The following is a 14,438-nucleotide window of genomic DNA, read 5'->3' on the forward strand; positions in this document are numbered from 1 at the left end:
AATATATGTATATTAAATATATGTGTGTATATGTATTTAATATATGTATATTAAATATATGTGTGTATATGTATTTAATATATGTATATTAAATATATGTGTATTAATCCACATTAGCACCACCCCTGCAATAAACTGAAACTTTTATTAATACTTCTTATTCTTGTGCCTTTTGAACCTTACGATCTCGCAGCATTACTTTTTGGTTAACAGTTAAGCAAAACTAGTTTTGCTATATTGTACCAAAATACGAGAACTTTTTCAAAACAGGGATCTGTCTTTAATCCCAACCTGCAACCTGAGACTAGCCTTTGCTTGTTAGTTTTATTAGGACTCCAACACAGTTTAAAATATTTAGTTATGTTAGTTTTGGTTGATGGATTGATTAACCTGTCAGTTGCATAGAGATAAAAATGATGTTTGTAAAACTCAAATGTATACTTCATTGTTATTTTTTTAAATTGCATGGACGTGTAGCAGGCACAAAAGGAGCCCAACATGTTTTCCTATATGAGGCAAAAGATAAGATGATATCTTTCCCCACACTACATGCTGGAGCCACTTGAATCGGTGCTGGAATATTACTTCAATAGTGAAGATATCATTATGCTTGCTATGTGTCTTCCACAAATGTCAGAGCTTAGAGAACTTACTTTTTGCGGCTCCAGCTTCTGAGAACTGTGCTAAAAAAAATCTGTAGTAAACATTTGCAAAACTGACAAGTCAATTTAATCTGGGAAGGTGTAATAGCACAACCTCATAGGGATTGAGTTAAATGGGTTTTACTCTCCAAGGCAAGTGAATATAGGAGAGCGAAACGTTAGGAAGAAACTCTTCTAGAACATGGCCACATAGCCCGAAAAATCCACAAAAAACTATGGATGCCGGCCATGAAAGCCTTCGACTTTACAATGATTATAGGAGATCCAACATGGTTTGAGTGTTGAACTTGGATTCTGGGATACCAAAGGTCAAATGCCCTTTGGCCACAGAAACCCATCGGATGACCTTGGACAAGTCATGCTCTCTCAGCCTCAGAAGGCAGCACCTGTAAACCCCCTCTTGCAGAAATAACCCAGTGATGGGTTTACCTTTGGGTTGCTTTAAGATGGAAACGACTTGAGGGCACATAGGAACAACAATGACTTGGTGGGTATGTGATTGCAACCTCAATTATGAGGAAGTGTGTTTCATTTGGGGGGAAATGTTGTTGTTTTTCCCTCTTTCAGGACTGCCCTTCAGATGCCGGTGATTTCCGATCTCAGCAGTGTTCAGCCTACAATGACGTCAAGTACCAAGGACATTTCTATGAATGGATCCCTGTTTATGATGATTCTAGCTCTCCTTGTGCCCTGAAATGCCAAGCCTTGGGGCAACTGTTGGTAGTGGAGCTTGCCCCCAAAGTGCTGGATGGGACTCGTTGTAATGCTAAATCCCTGGACATGTGCATCAGTGGAATATGCCAGGTAGGCACCTTTTGTACATTTGATCCTATGAACTCACCCATGGAATAGAGTACAGACAGGTGATTTTATCTTACTGTTGTCGACCCTGACAGGTTGCAGCTTTCTGGAGTTAGTGAAATAGGAATGAATAAAATATTCAAGAATATTCACAAAATTGTCAAAAAACATGTGCCAGGAAATACTGACAAAGAGGAATTCAGAACTGATGAGAGTCTTTGCAGTTTGGAACTTACCTTGTACAAAATTTGCATGTGGTAGTTTTGCACAGAAAATAGCCCCTGCTGCACAAGAAAACAATTGTTCCTATTTGGCATAAAACTGAACTGCAAATAGAAGACTTTCATACTAGAGGAAGAAAATTCTGAAAATGATTTTTTACTTCCTTCAAAAATGAAATTAGTAAAGAATTGTATCCTTTCTCAAAGGTAATTTAAATCACCTGCTATCATACCATTTAAACTGGAAATGCCAGGAATTGAACTTGGTGCGTTGAGAAATCAAGTAAGCAACATGACAGCAGTAGGTTCTGTTTTGTTCACACAACTGTTGTTGTCTCTAGTAAAAGTTCAGATATCTCTAGTAATTCTTCACTACCTCCTGTGAAAGAGAAGTGTTATTAGTGTGTATCCTTTTAAGCCTTTCTTTTCTTCTCTATTCTTTTTTGCTCAAAAAGCTGTGGCGATAGGTGTTTCTCCTGTCCTGCCCAGGAGGGAACATTTCAAACTTGACAGAGGCCCAAGAAGTGGTGAATGCTGCATATGGCCTATACCAGTTCTTGTGATTATGTGATGTTCCTGCCGAATACGCTTCTTTTCTTGTGCATGTTAAAATTAGCAGTTCCAGGAAGCAGGTGTTTTAAGCATCAAGTGAGGTGGAAATGAATCCAGAGATATTCTGGGATACTTGGAAAATTTTGTGCTTCGCTGTATGGTGGAGACAAGGAGAAGGAGTCAGGCACTTGAAAGGGAAAAGGTGGGGTTCATCATCTACAGGAAAAAGGTGGGGTTCGTCATCTAACTCAGCTTGGCAATTTTTACATAGCTTTGAGGAATCGCTTTTTCGTTGGTGGCTGCCGTAGCCATTGTATTCCCCTTTGTATAATCTCTTATTCTCCTGTTACAATAACTGTGTAATTATGTCCTGATTTTAGAACATAAAACTGTATCTCTCATGCCATTAAACAGTAGGACTAAGCTTTTAAAATTCATCTCAAGATTTTAATTTTAATTCACTAAGAGAGAAAGGAGCTGTTTGGGTAATTTGCAATCCAGACCCCCAGAATTCAATGGAATGGAAAGTGGCAAGAAAAACCATGGAGAGCAGAGGGACCAGAAAAAGAATAGTGATGGTCCAGCTCCAAGGATCCAGAAAGTCAGGCAGAGTCTCCAATCTGACTTGGATGTCTTTTACATAGAGTGGGTGACAGAAGTTGCTTCCAGCAGGTGACCAATGTTTGCTGCCTACCTTATCCAAGGAGGTTCTTCACCACGAATGGCAGAGGCAGCATCACTGAAGTGCAGGTGTGCCAATTCCCTCCCCAAACAGTCTTTCACTGCTGCTTTTCTGGAGGCAGGCACAACACATGAAAGCACTCATTTCACTAAATATTTGCTCTTTTCCGATCTTGATTGGGAGCCCTGGCTGCTGGTTCTTACCTTTCTTTGCCCCGATCCTGAGGCTGGAAAAAAAATACTTTATTGGAAAATGGCTTCTACAAAGCCCCTGCTATCATAGCTGTAACTTTTCCAAGCTCTGCCACCATCACTCTAGAACAGTGATTTCCTAACCTTTGGTCTTCTAGATGATTTGGGCTTCAGCTTTCATAATTCCTGACTGTTGGTCAAGTTGGTTGCAACTTCTGGGAACTGAAGTCCAAAACAAATGGAGGGCAAAAGGTTGAGAGAAACTGCTCCAGAACACACTGCCTTTTACCAGATCAGACATTTTTCCCCCAACTAGTCCGCATTGCCTTTTCCCAACTAGATAAGGACCTCTGTCTCCAACCAATCTGTCCACTCTCTCTCCATCAGCAGTGGTATGGGGAGTGAGGGCCCACAGAGTTACAACATCAGGACTTTTTAGTTACTAGGGACTAGATGGCCATCGTCTAATAGCACAGGTTATGGAGTTTTATGTAGACCCCCAACATCTTGACTTGACACTGTCCTAGAGTCTGAGATTATCTAATTGGAAGCTTTCTTCACCTGACCTGGAGAATTATACTCCCTGAAGAACTGGCCCTCTCATCTGCATCCCCATGACATCCTTTCAGTACAGTCTTGGGTCTGGAGGGAATTATCTGACTGGCATAGGATGGGAGCAGGGCTTCCAGCCCAGCAGGGCTCCTTTTCATATGCCTGTCTCTCTAAGGCCTACTTCCTCTAAAGCAGGAGGGGGAAACATATCACAAGGACTCTGAAAACCAGACTTCAAATCCCAGTTTGGCCATGTAAACCCACTGGGTGACTTTGGACAAGCCACACTGTCTCAGCTTCAGAGGATGGCAATGGCAAAATTCCCTCTGAAAAAACTTGCCAAGAAAACTCCATGATACTCCCACCTTAGGGTCGCCATAAATCAGAAATTAACTGAAGGTACACAACAATAGAGGTGTATAACCTATTTCGGAGAAATAAACCAAACAGGAATAGAAGTGGAGTAGCAGTATGCATTAAAGATGTGTACAGCTATGAACAGATTCATGACTTTAATCCTGGAAACCAGATTGAGAGCATCTGGGTAAAAGTTAAAGTGGGGGGGAGGGAGAAGAAATAACAGGGATGTGGTGTTGGTGGGTCTACTACAGAGCTCCAAACCAAACTGAAGACTTCGATGATGCCTTCCTGGAAGAGATAACCACATATTCAGACAGAATAGATGCATTGATAATAGGGAATTTTAGCCATCCTTTTGTTGGAAGTCAAACTCTGCCAAAAATTTAGGTTCCAACAAATTTCTCAGTCACCTTGCAGATAATTTCATTGTCCAGAAGGTAGAAGAGGCAAGAGGATCAGCTGTTTTAGATCTGATCCAAACTAGGAATGTAACAATCATTCATCATGGTTCACTAAACATATGAACTGTTGATTTCTTTGCCCTTTTAGTAATTGTTTTGTGCATGAGCCAAGAAATTTGCCCCATGATTGATTAGCCGTGAGAATTTTCAGATGGTTCATTTGCAAATGAAATAAATGGGTGAGAAATTCCTTTTGAAATTAATTGTTCTTGTGGAGTAAAACAATAAAACTTTTAGAACAATGGATTTCAAAAGGATTTTCCTGCCCCCGATTGGAATGGGTGATCGCTGCCCATTGTGAAGAACAAGGCATTATAATTGTCTCACACTTCTCATGTGGGGAAAACAGTAATTTTATTGCCCACCATTCTTCAGGCATAAGAAGAATTATGTCATTTCACATTCCTAATCCTAACCAACAGTGATGATCTGGTTAATGGGGTGGAAGTGGTGGGATCCTTAGTTGGAAGTGACTATATTCTCCTGGAGTTTGTTATACAGTGGAAAGGAGATGCCAAGCATAGTCAGATACACACTCTAGACTTCAAGAGAGTTGATTTCAGTAAACCTAGGGAAATATTGGGGGTGATCCCGTGGTCAGGAATATTAAAAGAGAAGATAGTTTAATAACTCTTCATACAAACTAGGAAATGCTGCTAGTTGCACTATTAAAGTAGCATTATTCCCACTTATTACATTACTTTTGCAATATAATTTTTCTCATCACCAGAAAGAAGCATATCGCAGATAATTCAAGAGACATTGTTCATGAGTATTCACAAGACTGACATGGAATAGTACATATGGAATAGTACATTTACAAAAATGAAATGGCTCCCCCCCCCTCCCCGATGAGAAGTGGGTTTGAGGGTCAATGTGGCTGAAGATGGTAAGGGCAAAACAGAAAGTAAATTATTATCCCCAGGACATACAATCAAAAATATTTGAGTAATCTGAGGATTTGGGATAAATGGAAAGACTGTTTTATTCAGTTTCAGACCCACGCGTGAAGACAAGCAATAAATTCAGCTGAACAGGATTCTTGGATTACAGGGATATTCAGACTTGGCATTGCTTCTGCAATGGCAGCATTGAATTAATGTTGAAATGCAAAATGTTATACAGTATTATTCATGCATACAGATGTAAAATGCAGGGGGCGGGGAGAGAGAAGAAACTCACACTTAGAATTTGCCAACCTTGATGGTGCCCCATTCACCAAAGGGACTTTCCCCTCTCCCTTTTGGTTTTTATACAGGAATAATTTTACATGGAATGGTTTTGCACTTAGCCTCCTCTCCACCAAGTAGCTACTGCTCTATTAAATGCTTGAACGTGCGCAACGCAAAAAACACTTGACACGGTTGATGAGCGGAGTAGGTGTGTTCTCAGGGAAAAAGTGAGACATCTGGCAAAAGGCTAGCATTGGGATTACGACAACTGCACTATGTATTGCTTTAGGTTTTATGTGATTTTAATGTATTTTTCACTCCTACCTACCAATCATTCCAACACGTAGAAGTTCAGCCACCTCTGCTAAAAGCCAACACGTCACACCTAAGAAGAGAATCCCTCATTTCCTTGCTGTCATTTATAGAATAGGGGAAAATGCTATTTGGTAAATAGTGGTTTCTTAATGTTTGCTACTGTATTTATAGCATCTTTCACAAATGGGGGAGGGCAAAATTTTCCATGTCACTTGAAGCAGCGCATAAATCCAGTCCCTACTGTTTCAATTTGAAACTGGTAGCCAGCTGGGCAAATTACATGAGGTCCAAGGCAGGACAGAATGTGTTAGGGTTCTTAGAAAGAGTCTTGTAACACTATGATGGCTAGCTAGGATACTCTCCTGTAGTAAAAAGGAATTAATTGCTGGGAGCAGCGCAAGACAGTAGGAAAAGAGGAAGGCCATATTACAGGTGGTAGAATTCAAAGACTTAGCCATGTTAGTCTGTAAAATCATTGTGTAGAGAGATCTTGTAGCACCTTTGAGACTAACTGAAAGGAAGAAATTGGCAGCATGAGCTTTCGTAGACTTCAGTCTACTTCCTTAGATGCTTTTGGTGGAGTGGAAGCCAGGGACATATATATATATATATATATATATATGCGCCATAGGGTTTGATTATATCAAGGAAGTAACAGTCTTGAGTTTGCAAGTTGATGACTGGGCACCTCTCAATTTGTAGGGTCACTGAGAGTCAGAGGCAACTTGGCAACAAATAACAACAAGAATGAAATAGAATTCTACTTACTAAAAATATGTAATCTAGCTTGTTGCAGCTTGTCAGGTATTTTTCTGAGAGGTGGGAAACATTCCTAGTAGAAAGTCTTTTGCTGTTACATGACAACATGTTGCAGGATAACCACTTTTGGGTGAGGAAGAATGAGAAAATCTCATCATCTCGCCTTCTCATCATCTCACCCTCCCTTCCACAAGAAGCTAGGTTGGCCCCTTCTCTGCTCTCCTTTGACTTGGGGACAAAGACCCTTTCATTCAAACAGGCATTTAATGATTAATTGGTTACAAGGAGCTTTTTATGGGATACGCGGCCTGTATTTTTCTTTTTAACAGTTAATAGTGTTTTAACGTGATAATTTATTTAATTGGATTTTACCTTATTATCAAGTTTTAATGTTTTCATTTTTTATAAGATGCCCCAGATTCCATGCTGGGAGAAAGACGGCATATAAATGCACACCTACATACATACTTTAGAATGACAATACAGCATTGTCCTGAAATTGACTCCCTGATCAGATCATACCATCTATTTCATGACCATGGCAACATTGGCAATAAATTACACACTGTCCATGTGAATCAAAGAAATTTCATTGGACTCAAGTTTCAGTAGCATGTAACATTTTTACTCCTCCTGCAATGAGTTGCAAGGAAATGTGCATCTCACCTCAGGTTTTATTAAAGTGTGCACCAAACAATGTCTGTGTTTGAAAACAAAAATGGCAAAAATATATGTAAATTTTAAAATGTATATAAACACATTTTAATCAATGGATATAAGTTTTCCAAATTTAGTCAACTCTGTAAATTGGGAATAATGCTATGAGCAAATTTCATTGTTGCAAGAAAACATTAAGGCCCAATTCCCACTTACATTTAAACCCGTTTGTGATTTGCCTTGCTCAGTGTTGGTGAACTGATTTCAAAAGGTTTGTCGTTCCCACTATGAAACTACAAAGTTAATAGTACCAGGTTATAAAACATCTTTCATTATTCTGTTGAGCCTGGCTGATGAAGTTTGAATCTTTAAAAATGGCACGCCACAACAATTCAACAACAATTAATTTATATTTGGTTCTTGATTCTGGTATTTCCTGGTTTAGCAAGAGGCCTTCAGACTTCAACATGATCATCTTTCCTGCTTTTTAAAAAGTCTCCAAACACAAAACAAAACATGGCATCCACCAGCTGCCACAGAGAGCAACTGGAGACACACAGAAATGTAGAACCACTGGAGTTATAGCTTGCAAATGCACTTCTGCCGAGTCCTGACATCCAGTTGGCAGCAGATACTATGAGTTTGGCTAAGGTTTTTAAATTAACTCATCTAAATAAACATGCCGTGCTGCTCATGTGGATATCTCTGCCTTTGTGCCTGGGAACAGCAAAGTATTTGCTAGTGAGGAAAGAAGACTGGTGTGGCCTCTCCTCCAGTGGCTGCTGTTTTTTCTCATTCCTTCTCTCTGAATCTTTGGCCGGTCATTCGGCGATTCATCAAGCCTTGAAACACAAGCGTGATTTCACTTCCATCTGTTTTCATAACATCCAAGGGTCTTCAGTAGGCTGACTGCACTATGTGTTCTCCTTCCTATTTGTGTGCACAGGCCCTAATAATAATTTTGGGGGATACTCTGCAAAATTTCTTGGCAGCCCTTTCCAGAGTTCCTCTTTTAATTTAGTCACTTGGATCTCACTTCACATGTGGACTCAAAGCAAGCAAGGGCCTTATCAGAGGGAATTAAGAGCATGGATACGACACTCCAAGATGCTCAGTTTGCTTGCTACTGGAGGAGGAAGAATCTGAAGGGGTTGCAGGGGAGGGGAAAGTTTCTGGGAAAGTTATTTTGGTGGCCTCTGGAGAGAGTGAGGCTCAGATCAGCCAGACTACTCAATCATGACTGTCTGCCACTGCCTGACTCTTGTTACCAAATAAAATATTTAGAGTTCCTATGTTAAAACAGATATAGGTATGTCCAAAAGATAGCTGAAACATTGCCGGCTACAATATGCACCTGAGCATGCAAGGTGGTTAAGGTCCAAACACATTGCAGAAATAATCCAGTTTGAGACTGCTTTAACTGCCTTGGCTCAATGTTAGGGAATTCTAGGAACTGTAGTTTAGTGAGCCATTTAGCCTTCTCTGTCAGAGAGCTCTGGTGCCCCAATAAACCATCATTTCCAAGATTTTCTGGCACTGAGCCAAGGCAGCTAAAGTGATCTCAAACTGGATTATTTCTTCAGTGTGTTTTGGACCCAAGATAAAGAAACCAAGTTTAAAAGTGACCACAAGGACCCATAATCAGTTGTGTGTGTTTTATAAATCCAATCATGGAAGCTGTATCTCAGCTAATATCTCGAAATCCTTCTTGCTGATGCTATTTTTGCATTCACTCCCACTGGCTGTCAGCTCATTTACTTGCACTGGAGTAGTTATTTGCAGTCTAACTTAAAACAAAAAGACCACTGTGTGTTAGCTGAATTTCAGTAAATTTGCTTACCTATTTGAAAAGGAAAGACAGACACAGGTATTTGGGTAAACTAAGTGCCATTTAAATTTCATGAGATCATTGGCAGGGCAAAAATAGTGGTGGTGATATTTTGAGGCAGGGGTCCTTCCACAGCCCCTTGGCTATGTCATGACTGAGTCACTCCAGTCCCTGGTACATGCCATAACCTTGGCTTGATGCCATCTGGCTATTAAGGCAGATGGAGGTTGTCTCAGATCACCTCCTTCAAGAAGAGAGGTAGCCCAGGTCTATCCCAAAGGTTTTTCTCTTTGCCACTCCCAGACTCTGAAAGGAAAGTGAACAGATTCACCTTTCACCCAAGAAGTGCCATGGATACTCACTAGTTTCCCCAACATCTTCCCCTCCACTAGCCTGTCCAACAACCAGCTAATTGAAAGACATCACATTTCCAGTTATGCCATGGTGTCCTCAATGATCTTTGCAGATCAGAGGCAGAGCACATGTTCTGCCTGCAGAATCCAGAGTATCTCCTGTTTAATCCATGGTATTTCCTGTTTAAATGATCGGGTATGTAATAGAGCTAGTATATCTGCCACTATCTTACCTTAATAGTTGTTTAAATCCTTAACTTTGCCATGTTAAATCCTTAACTTTCTAGATTGTAAGCCTGAGGGCAGGGAACTGTCCAATTAAAAAGATTGTATGTACAGCGCTGTGTAAATTTACTGCGCTTTATAAATAAAGGTTAATGATGATGATGATGATGATGATGATGATGTCAGGCTAGTGAAATACAGTGATATTTGCACTCATTCATTTTGTTGTCTGTTTTGAGTTCATGTATCACAGACGTGCTTGCAAAAACTACTGGTAAATACATGATAATTAAGGTAGCATCTTTAAATTATATCTGTTCTGTTAGCCTCAGCTTGCTAATCCCAAACCTCTTGACATACTCTCCATATCAAAATGGGCCTATTGGGTAAGGATGCAACCATCGTATACTCTCACCTGAGATTAATCCTCAATGAACTGAAAGGGATTTAATTCTAAATAGATTTTTGGGTAACGTGGAAGCATTCTTACGCCATGTTCTTATGCCTCTCATCAGTTCTAGTGTTTTTCATCATGCGAATCCTTGGTCTCATGGCTGTGACCATGATGGTCACTCAGTTTGCTAAACTCCACTTTCACTCCCTCCAGTCTTGGTTTCTCTGACACTTTGACCTCAGATCAGATGGGATCATCCCACCATAAAATTGCACATCCCAGTCTACATCTCTCAGTCCCTCCGGTGATGGCTCCACCTCAGCAACCTTATCCTTTCACCCTCCCCAAAATCCCTTTGCATACTGGTATTGCAGATTGACATGGGTATGCTTCTGATTTTTAACCTATATTTTCTCATATTATTTGTAAATTGCATCTTTTAAATAAAAATAGATGAATAAACCCAGCCATGTATTTAAGAGTGGTATCACTAGCACGAGCTTTTAAAAAAGGACTGTTATACAGAGTTTAAGAATGTTCTCCTATAATTGTTCTTGTTCTTTTAACTTTGAGAATGTGTGGCTGTGCTTTTGGCCGGTTTTTCACTGCAAGCGGAAACAGCGTGCATCAGTGATATTGATTTCATTTAGAACTCCTTGTGTGGCCCACACTTCAGTGAACTGACTTCAGGTTGCAAATGCTTCTGAAACCTCAGGTGCTGAGCGTGCGGTTCAAATGGGCCGAGTGAAGGGCGAAAACGCCAATGTTACATGCACAATCGAAAAAGCAGGTGATAATGTAACGTGGTCCTTTTCATTATGTATTTGTGTAAGTCTGAAAAGAAAATAAGAAAAATAAGCCGTGCCACAGCAGAGACCAACCCAGCACCCTCTTGTCAATGGATGTTTTGTACCCTGAATATTTTTTGGATCCATAATAGCGGTCTGTAAGAAGTTGCACTCTCGTGGGTGGTCTGTAATCTCTAAGCTTGCCCCTCCATGCTTCAGTACATTATTTAATGAGAATATAATATTTCTGAAACATTCTTGTTTTATGTGATGGAAGTTGCTTTACAGAATTGGGAAGCAATTTTCAGCTGTTGATCTCTGAATGTATTAAACATGAAAAAATATGGAAAGGAGTTTTGGGTTCTGTTTTGGAGACACAGTGAATTGTGTATTGAATATCTCCCCCACTCCATCTCTAGGTTTTCTTCTTAGTTTAATGTTATTTTCATTGAATAGTAGAGATTGACTTGGTTTAGGTCTGTCTGTAGTAGAGCTTTGATTACTGTGTATATATGTTTTCATTACTGTATGTGTTTCATTAACAGCTATAGGCAAGCGTGCACATCATCCTGACCATATATATTTTGATCATTGTTACAGAGCTTGGGAAGTAACTTTCTAATAGAAAACAGTTATAGTTAAAAGCTCCAATTTCCCCCAACCAGTTAGTTACCATTTTAGATTCATTTTTAGAACTCTTACTTCATTATTAAAAAGTAACTAGTTATGTAACTAGTTAAGTAACTAGTTTAGTTATGTTGTTAGCCTCCTTGAATCCCATTGTTGGTAAAAAGGTGGTATATAAATGAATAAATAAATCCCATATAACAAAGATCTAGGGTTCTTGGTAGAGCAATGTGATATAGCAGCCAAAATAGAAAAAGCCAATGTAGTTCTGACCTGAATCAACAGGAGTACACTATCCAGATTAAGGAAAGTAGCATTGCCATTCTATTCTGCTTTGGTCATACGGTATACCTCACCTTGAAAAGTATGTCCGGTTCAAGGCACCACAATTCAAGAAGGATATTGATAAGCTGCAATGTGTTTAGAGGAAGGGGATCAAGGAACAGTTTATGGAGCTGGATATATTTAACTTGGAGAAGAGAACATTTAGAGGTGGGGTGGTAGCCATGTTTAAATTTATGAAGGGAGTTATATGTAGAAGATGGAACAAGTCTGTTTTCGGCTGCTCCAGAGACTATGGCTGCCGATGTTGAATAAATGCAATTTGACACAGCTTTAACTGTCATGGCACTATCCAATGGAGTATTTGTAGTTTGTGGTGGCACCAGAGCTCTCTAATATCTAAATCTCTAAATATCACACATAACTACAAATACCAGAGTGCCATAGCATTTGGCCATGGCAGTTAAAGCAGTGTCAAACTTCATTAATTCTGCAGTGTAGATGTAGCCAAGGACACAAACCAGTAGATTCAAATGATAAAAGGGGTCCCATCTAAATTTTGAGAAGAATTTATTGACTTTAAAAGCCTTTTGATAATGAAATAGACTGTCTCAGAGGGTGGAGGATTCTCTTTCTTTGGAGGTCTATAAACAAGTTGGATGGGCAGCTTTCAGGAATGTTTTCCTTGTGTATTCATGGCAGAGGGCTGGACTAGATGGGTAACTCCCACATAGGCTAACTCTTTGTAGAGGAAATACTCTGTCCATGGAAGCTCCCTTGGAAACTTTAGAATCTCGATTTCCTAGGGCTCTAAAATGTCACTGAGATTTTGTTCCATTTATATTGGGTGATTAAATAGAGAGGAGTAGACAGCTAGAGAAAGTGCATTCATTTTCACTCCTCTTCTCGCATTTATTTCCAGGATTTATTTCCACAGGTAAACCTTACACAGGAGGAGAATGTCTGAAGTAGGCTTCCCTTCATACCTTGCATGCGAAATTAGGTGTATCTTTTACACCTTGACAAACGCAGGTTGACTGAAGCATGAAGAACCCTTTGAATAGAAGGATCAGACTTCAGTGGATAGATTTACAGCAAAGCAAGCAAACATGTATGCATGGGAAACTAAAATGCAGCATACATTTCCCATGGTAAATTTCATTCTCAGGCAGCTACTGACATTACAGTGAAAGAAATTCCCAGAGCTGTATTTAAAGTTTCCACTTATCTATTGCAGGCATGCCAAGAAGCTGTTTCTCACAGATATTGACAGAGAGATAAAAGAACGGAGGAATGGGCTATAGGTTATTTATTTATCTAGAACACATTTGTCCCTTCCTTCAGCTGGATGATCTTAATGATTTCTTACAAGACTCATAAGGCAAACCTGAAAACCACACTCTTAAGCATCCTGTAGCTCCTTGGCCAGTGAAGGAGTGCTGATGGTGCTTTAAGTCCCAAGATAGCTGTCGCTTGCTCTAAATTGTGGCCAGAGAATAGTATTGCAGCAGCAACATAGGCATCAGATGCAGTTCCCAAACCCCAGTGCCCAGGGTGGCAATCCAGAGGTCTTCCATGTGTCATGCTGGAAGATTCTGGGAGTTGTATCCAAAAGAATAACTTTAATAATCTCTGATTGGGTGGCCCAAGTTTTGCACTTGGTTCTCCAACTCTGCGCAACTTGTCTTTTGGACCTCTGGCCAAAGAAAATCCCTGGTTGTGTTCACCAACATTGGAGAAAACAGCAGTGCTGAGACAGTCCTTGGAGGAGAGAAAGGACAGTCTAGGCTATGGGCAGGACACATCACAGCCACCGCACCTCATTGATTAACTGAAAGGCACATGGAAGACCTTTGGCAGTACTTTTTATGAGGTTTCCAAGCACACCCTAATGAGTATATATTGTTTGCATCTAGGAGTTTCCATGTACTTAGACACAGTTTTGACTCCATTGTAAAACTACTGCATTCTGCACAAATGTGTTCTGCATTTGTTTATTTGTTTATTTATTTTATATTCTGCCCTTTTGCCAAATGAGACTCAAAGCAGCTTACAATATATAGTTAATATACAATATAAATTAAAATAACTGAAATCATATATGGTGAAAAGGTTAAAAATCATTAAGCAATCAGTTCAATTAAATCATCGTTTTTGAAACATTAATTTAAAACAATTAAAAACACTACAGTATGTGAGCCCGAACAGACAGGCCAAAGTAAAGCTGCTTCAGGTCACTTTGGAGGTATGCTGTTTAAATGACACATGCATCTTAAGAGGCTGGAAGCTGCACTCCAGTCCTTAAGACTGGAGCATGGCTTTGGTGCAGCTTCTGGCCTCTTAGGACACATACATCATTTAAACTGTATACCTCCAAAGTTACCCGAAGCAGCTTTATTTTGGCCTGTCTGTTTGGGCCTATATATTTTCAAAAAATAGCACATCCATGACACATCTTTTAGGGAGCCCTGGTGGTGCAGTGGTTAAATGCTAGTAATGCAACTACAAGGTTATGAGTTGGATCCCAGGGCTCCAAGGTTGACTCAGCCTTCCATC

General features: G+C 39.9%; 1 protein-coding gene across 5 annotated transcripts in view; it reads left to right on the forward strand.

Annotated features, from left to right (window-relative positions):
* Nucleotides 1-14,438, forward strand: part of ADAMTSL3 (ADAMTS like 3) — a 221,016-nt gene that overhangs the window by 107,909 nt on the left and 98,669 nt on the right. For all 5 annotated transcript variants that reach the window (XM_042475404.1, XM_042475402.1, XM_042475403.1 and 2 more), the window contains one exon: nt 1,230-1,466. In XM_042475404.1, coding sequence (XP_042331338.1) covers nt 1,230-1,466 — 237 coding nt within the window. The remainder of the gene's footprint in view (nt 1-1,229; nt 1,467-14,438) is intronic.

This window comes from Sceloporus undulatus, chromosome 6, assembly GCF_019175285.1.
Source record: "Sceloporus undulatus isolate JIND9_A2432 ecotype Alabama chromosome 6, SceUnd_v1.1, whole genome shotgun sequence".
NCBI classification, from domain to species: Eukaryota; Metazoa; Chordata; class Lepidosauria; order Squamata; family Phrynosomatidae; genus Sceloporus; species Sceloporus undulatus.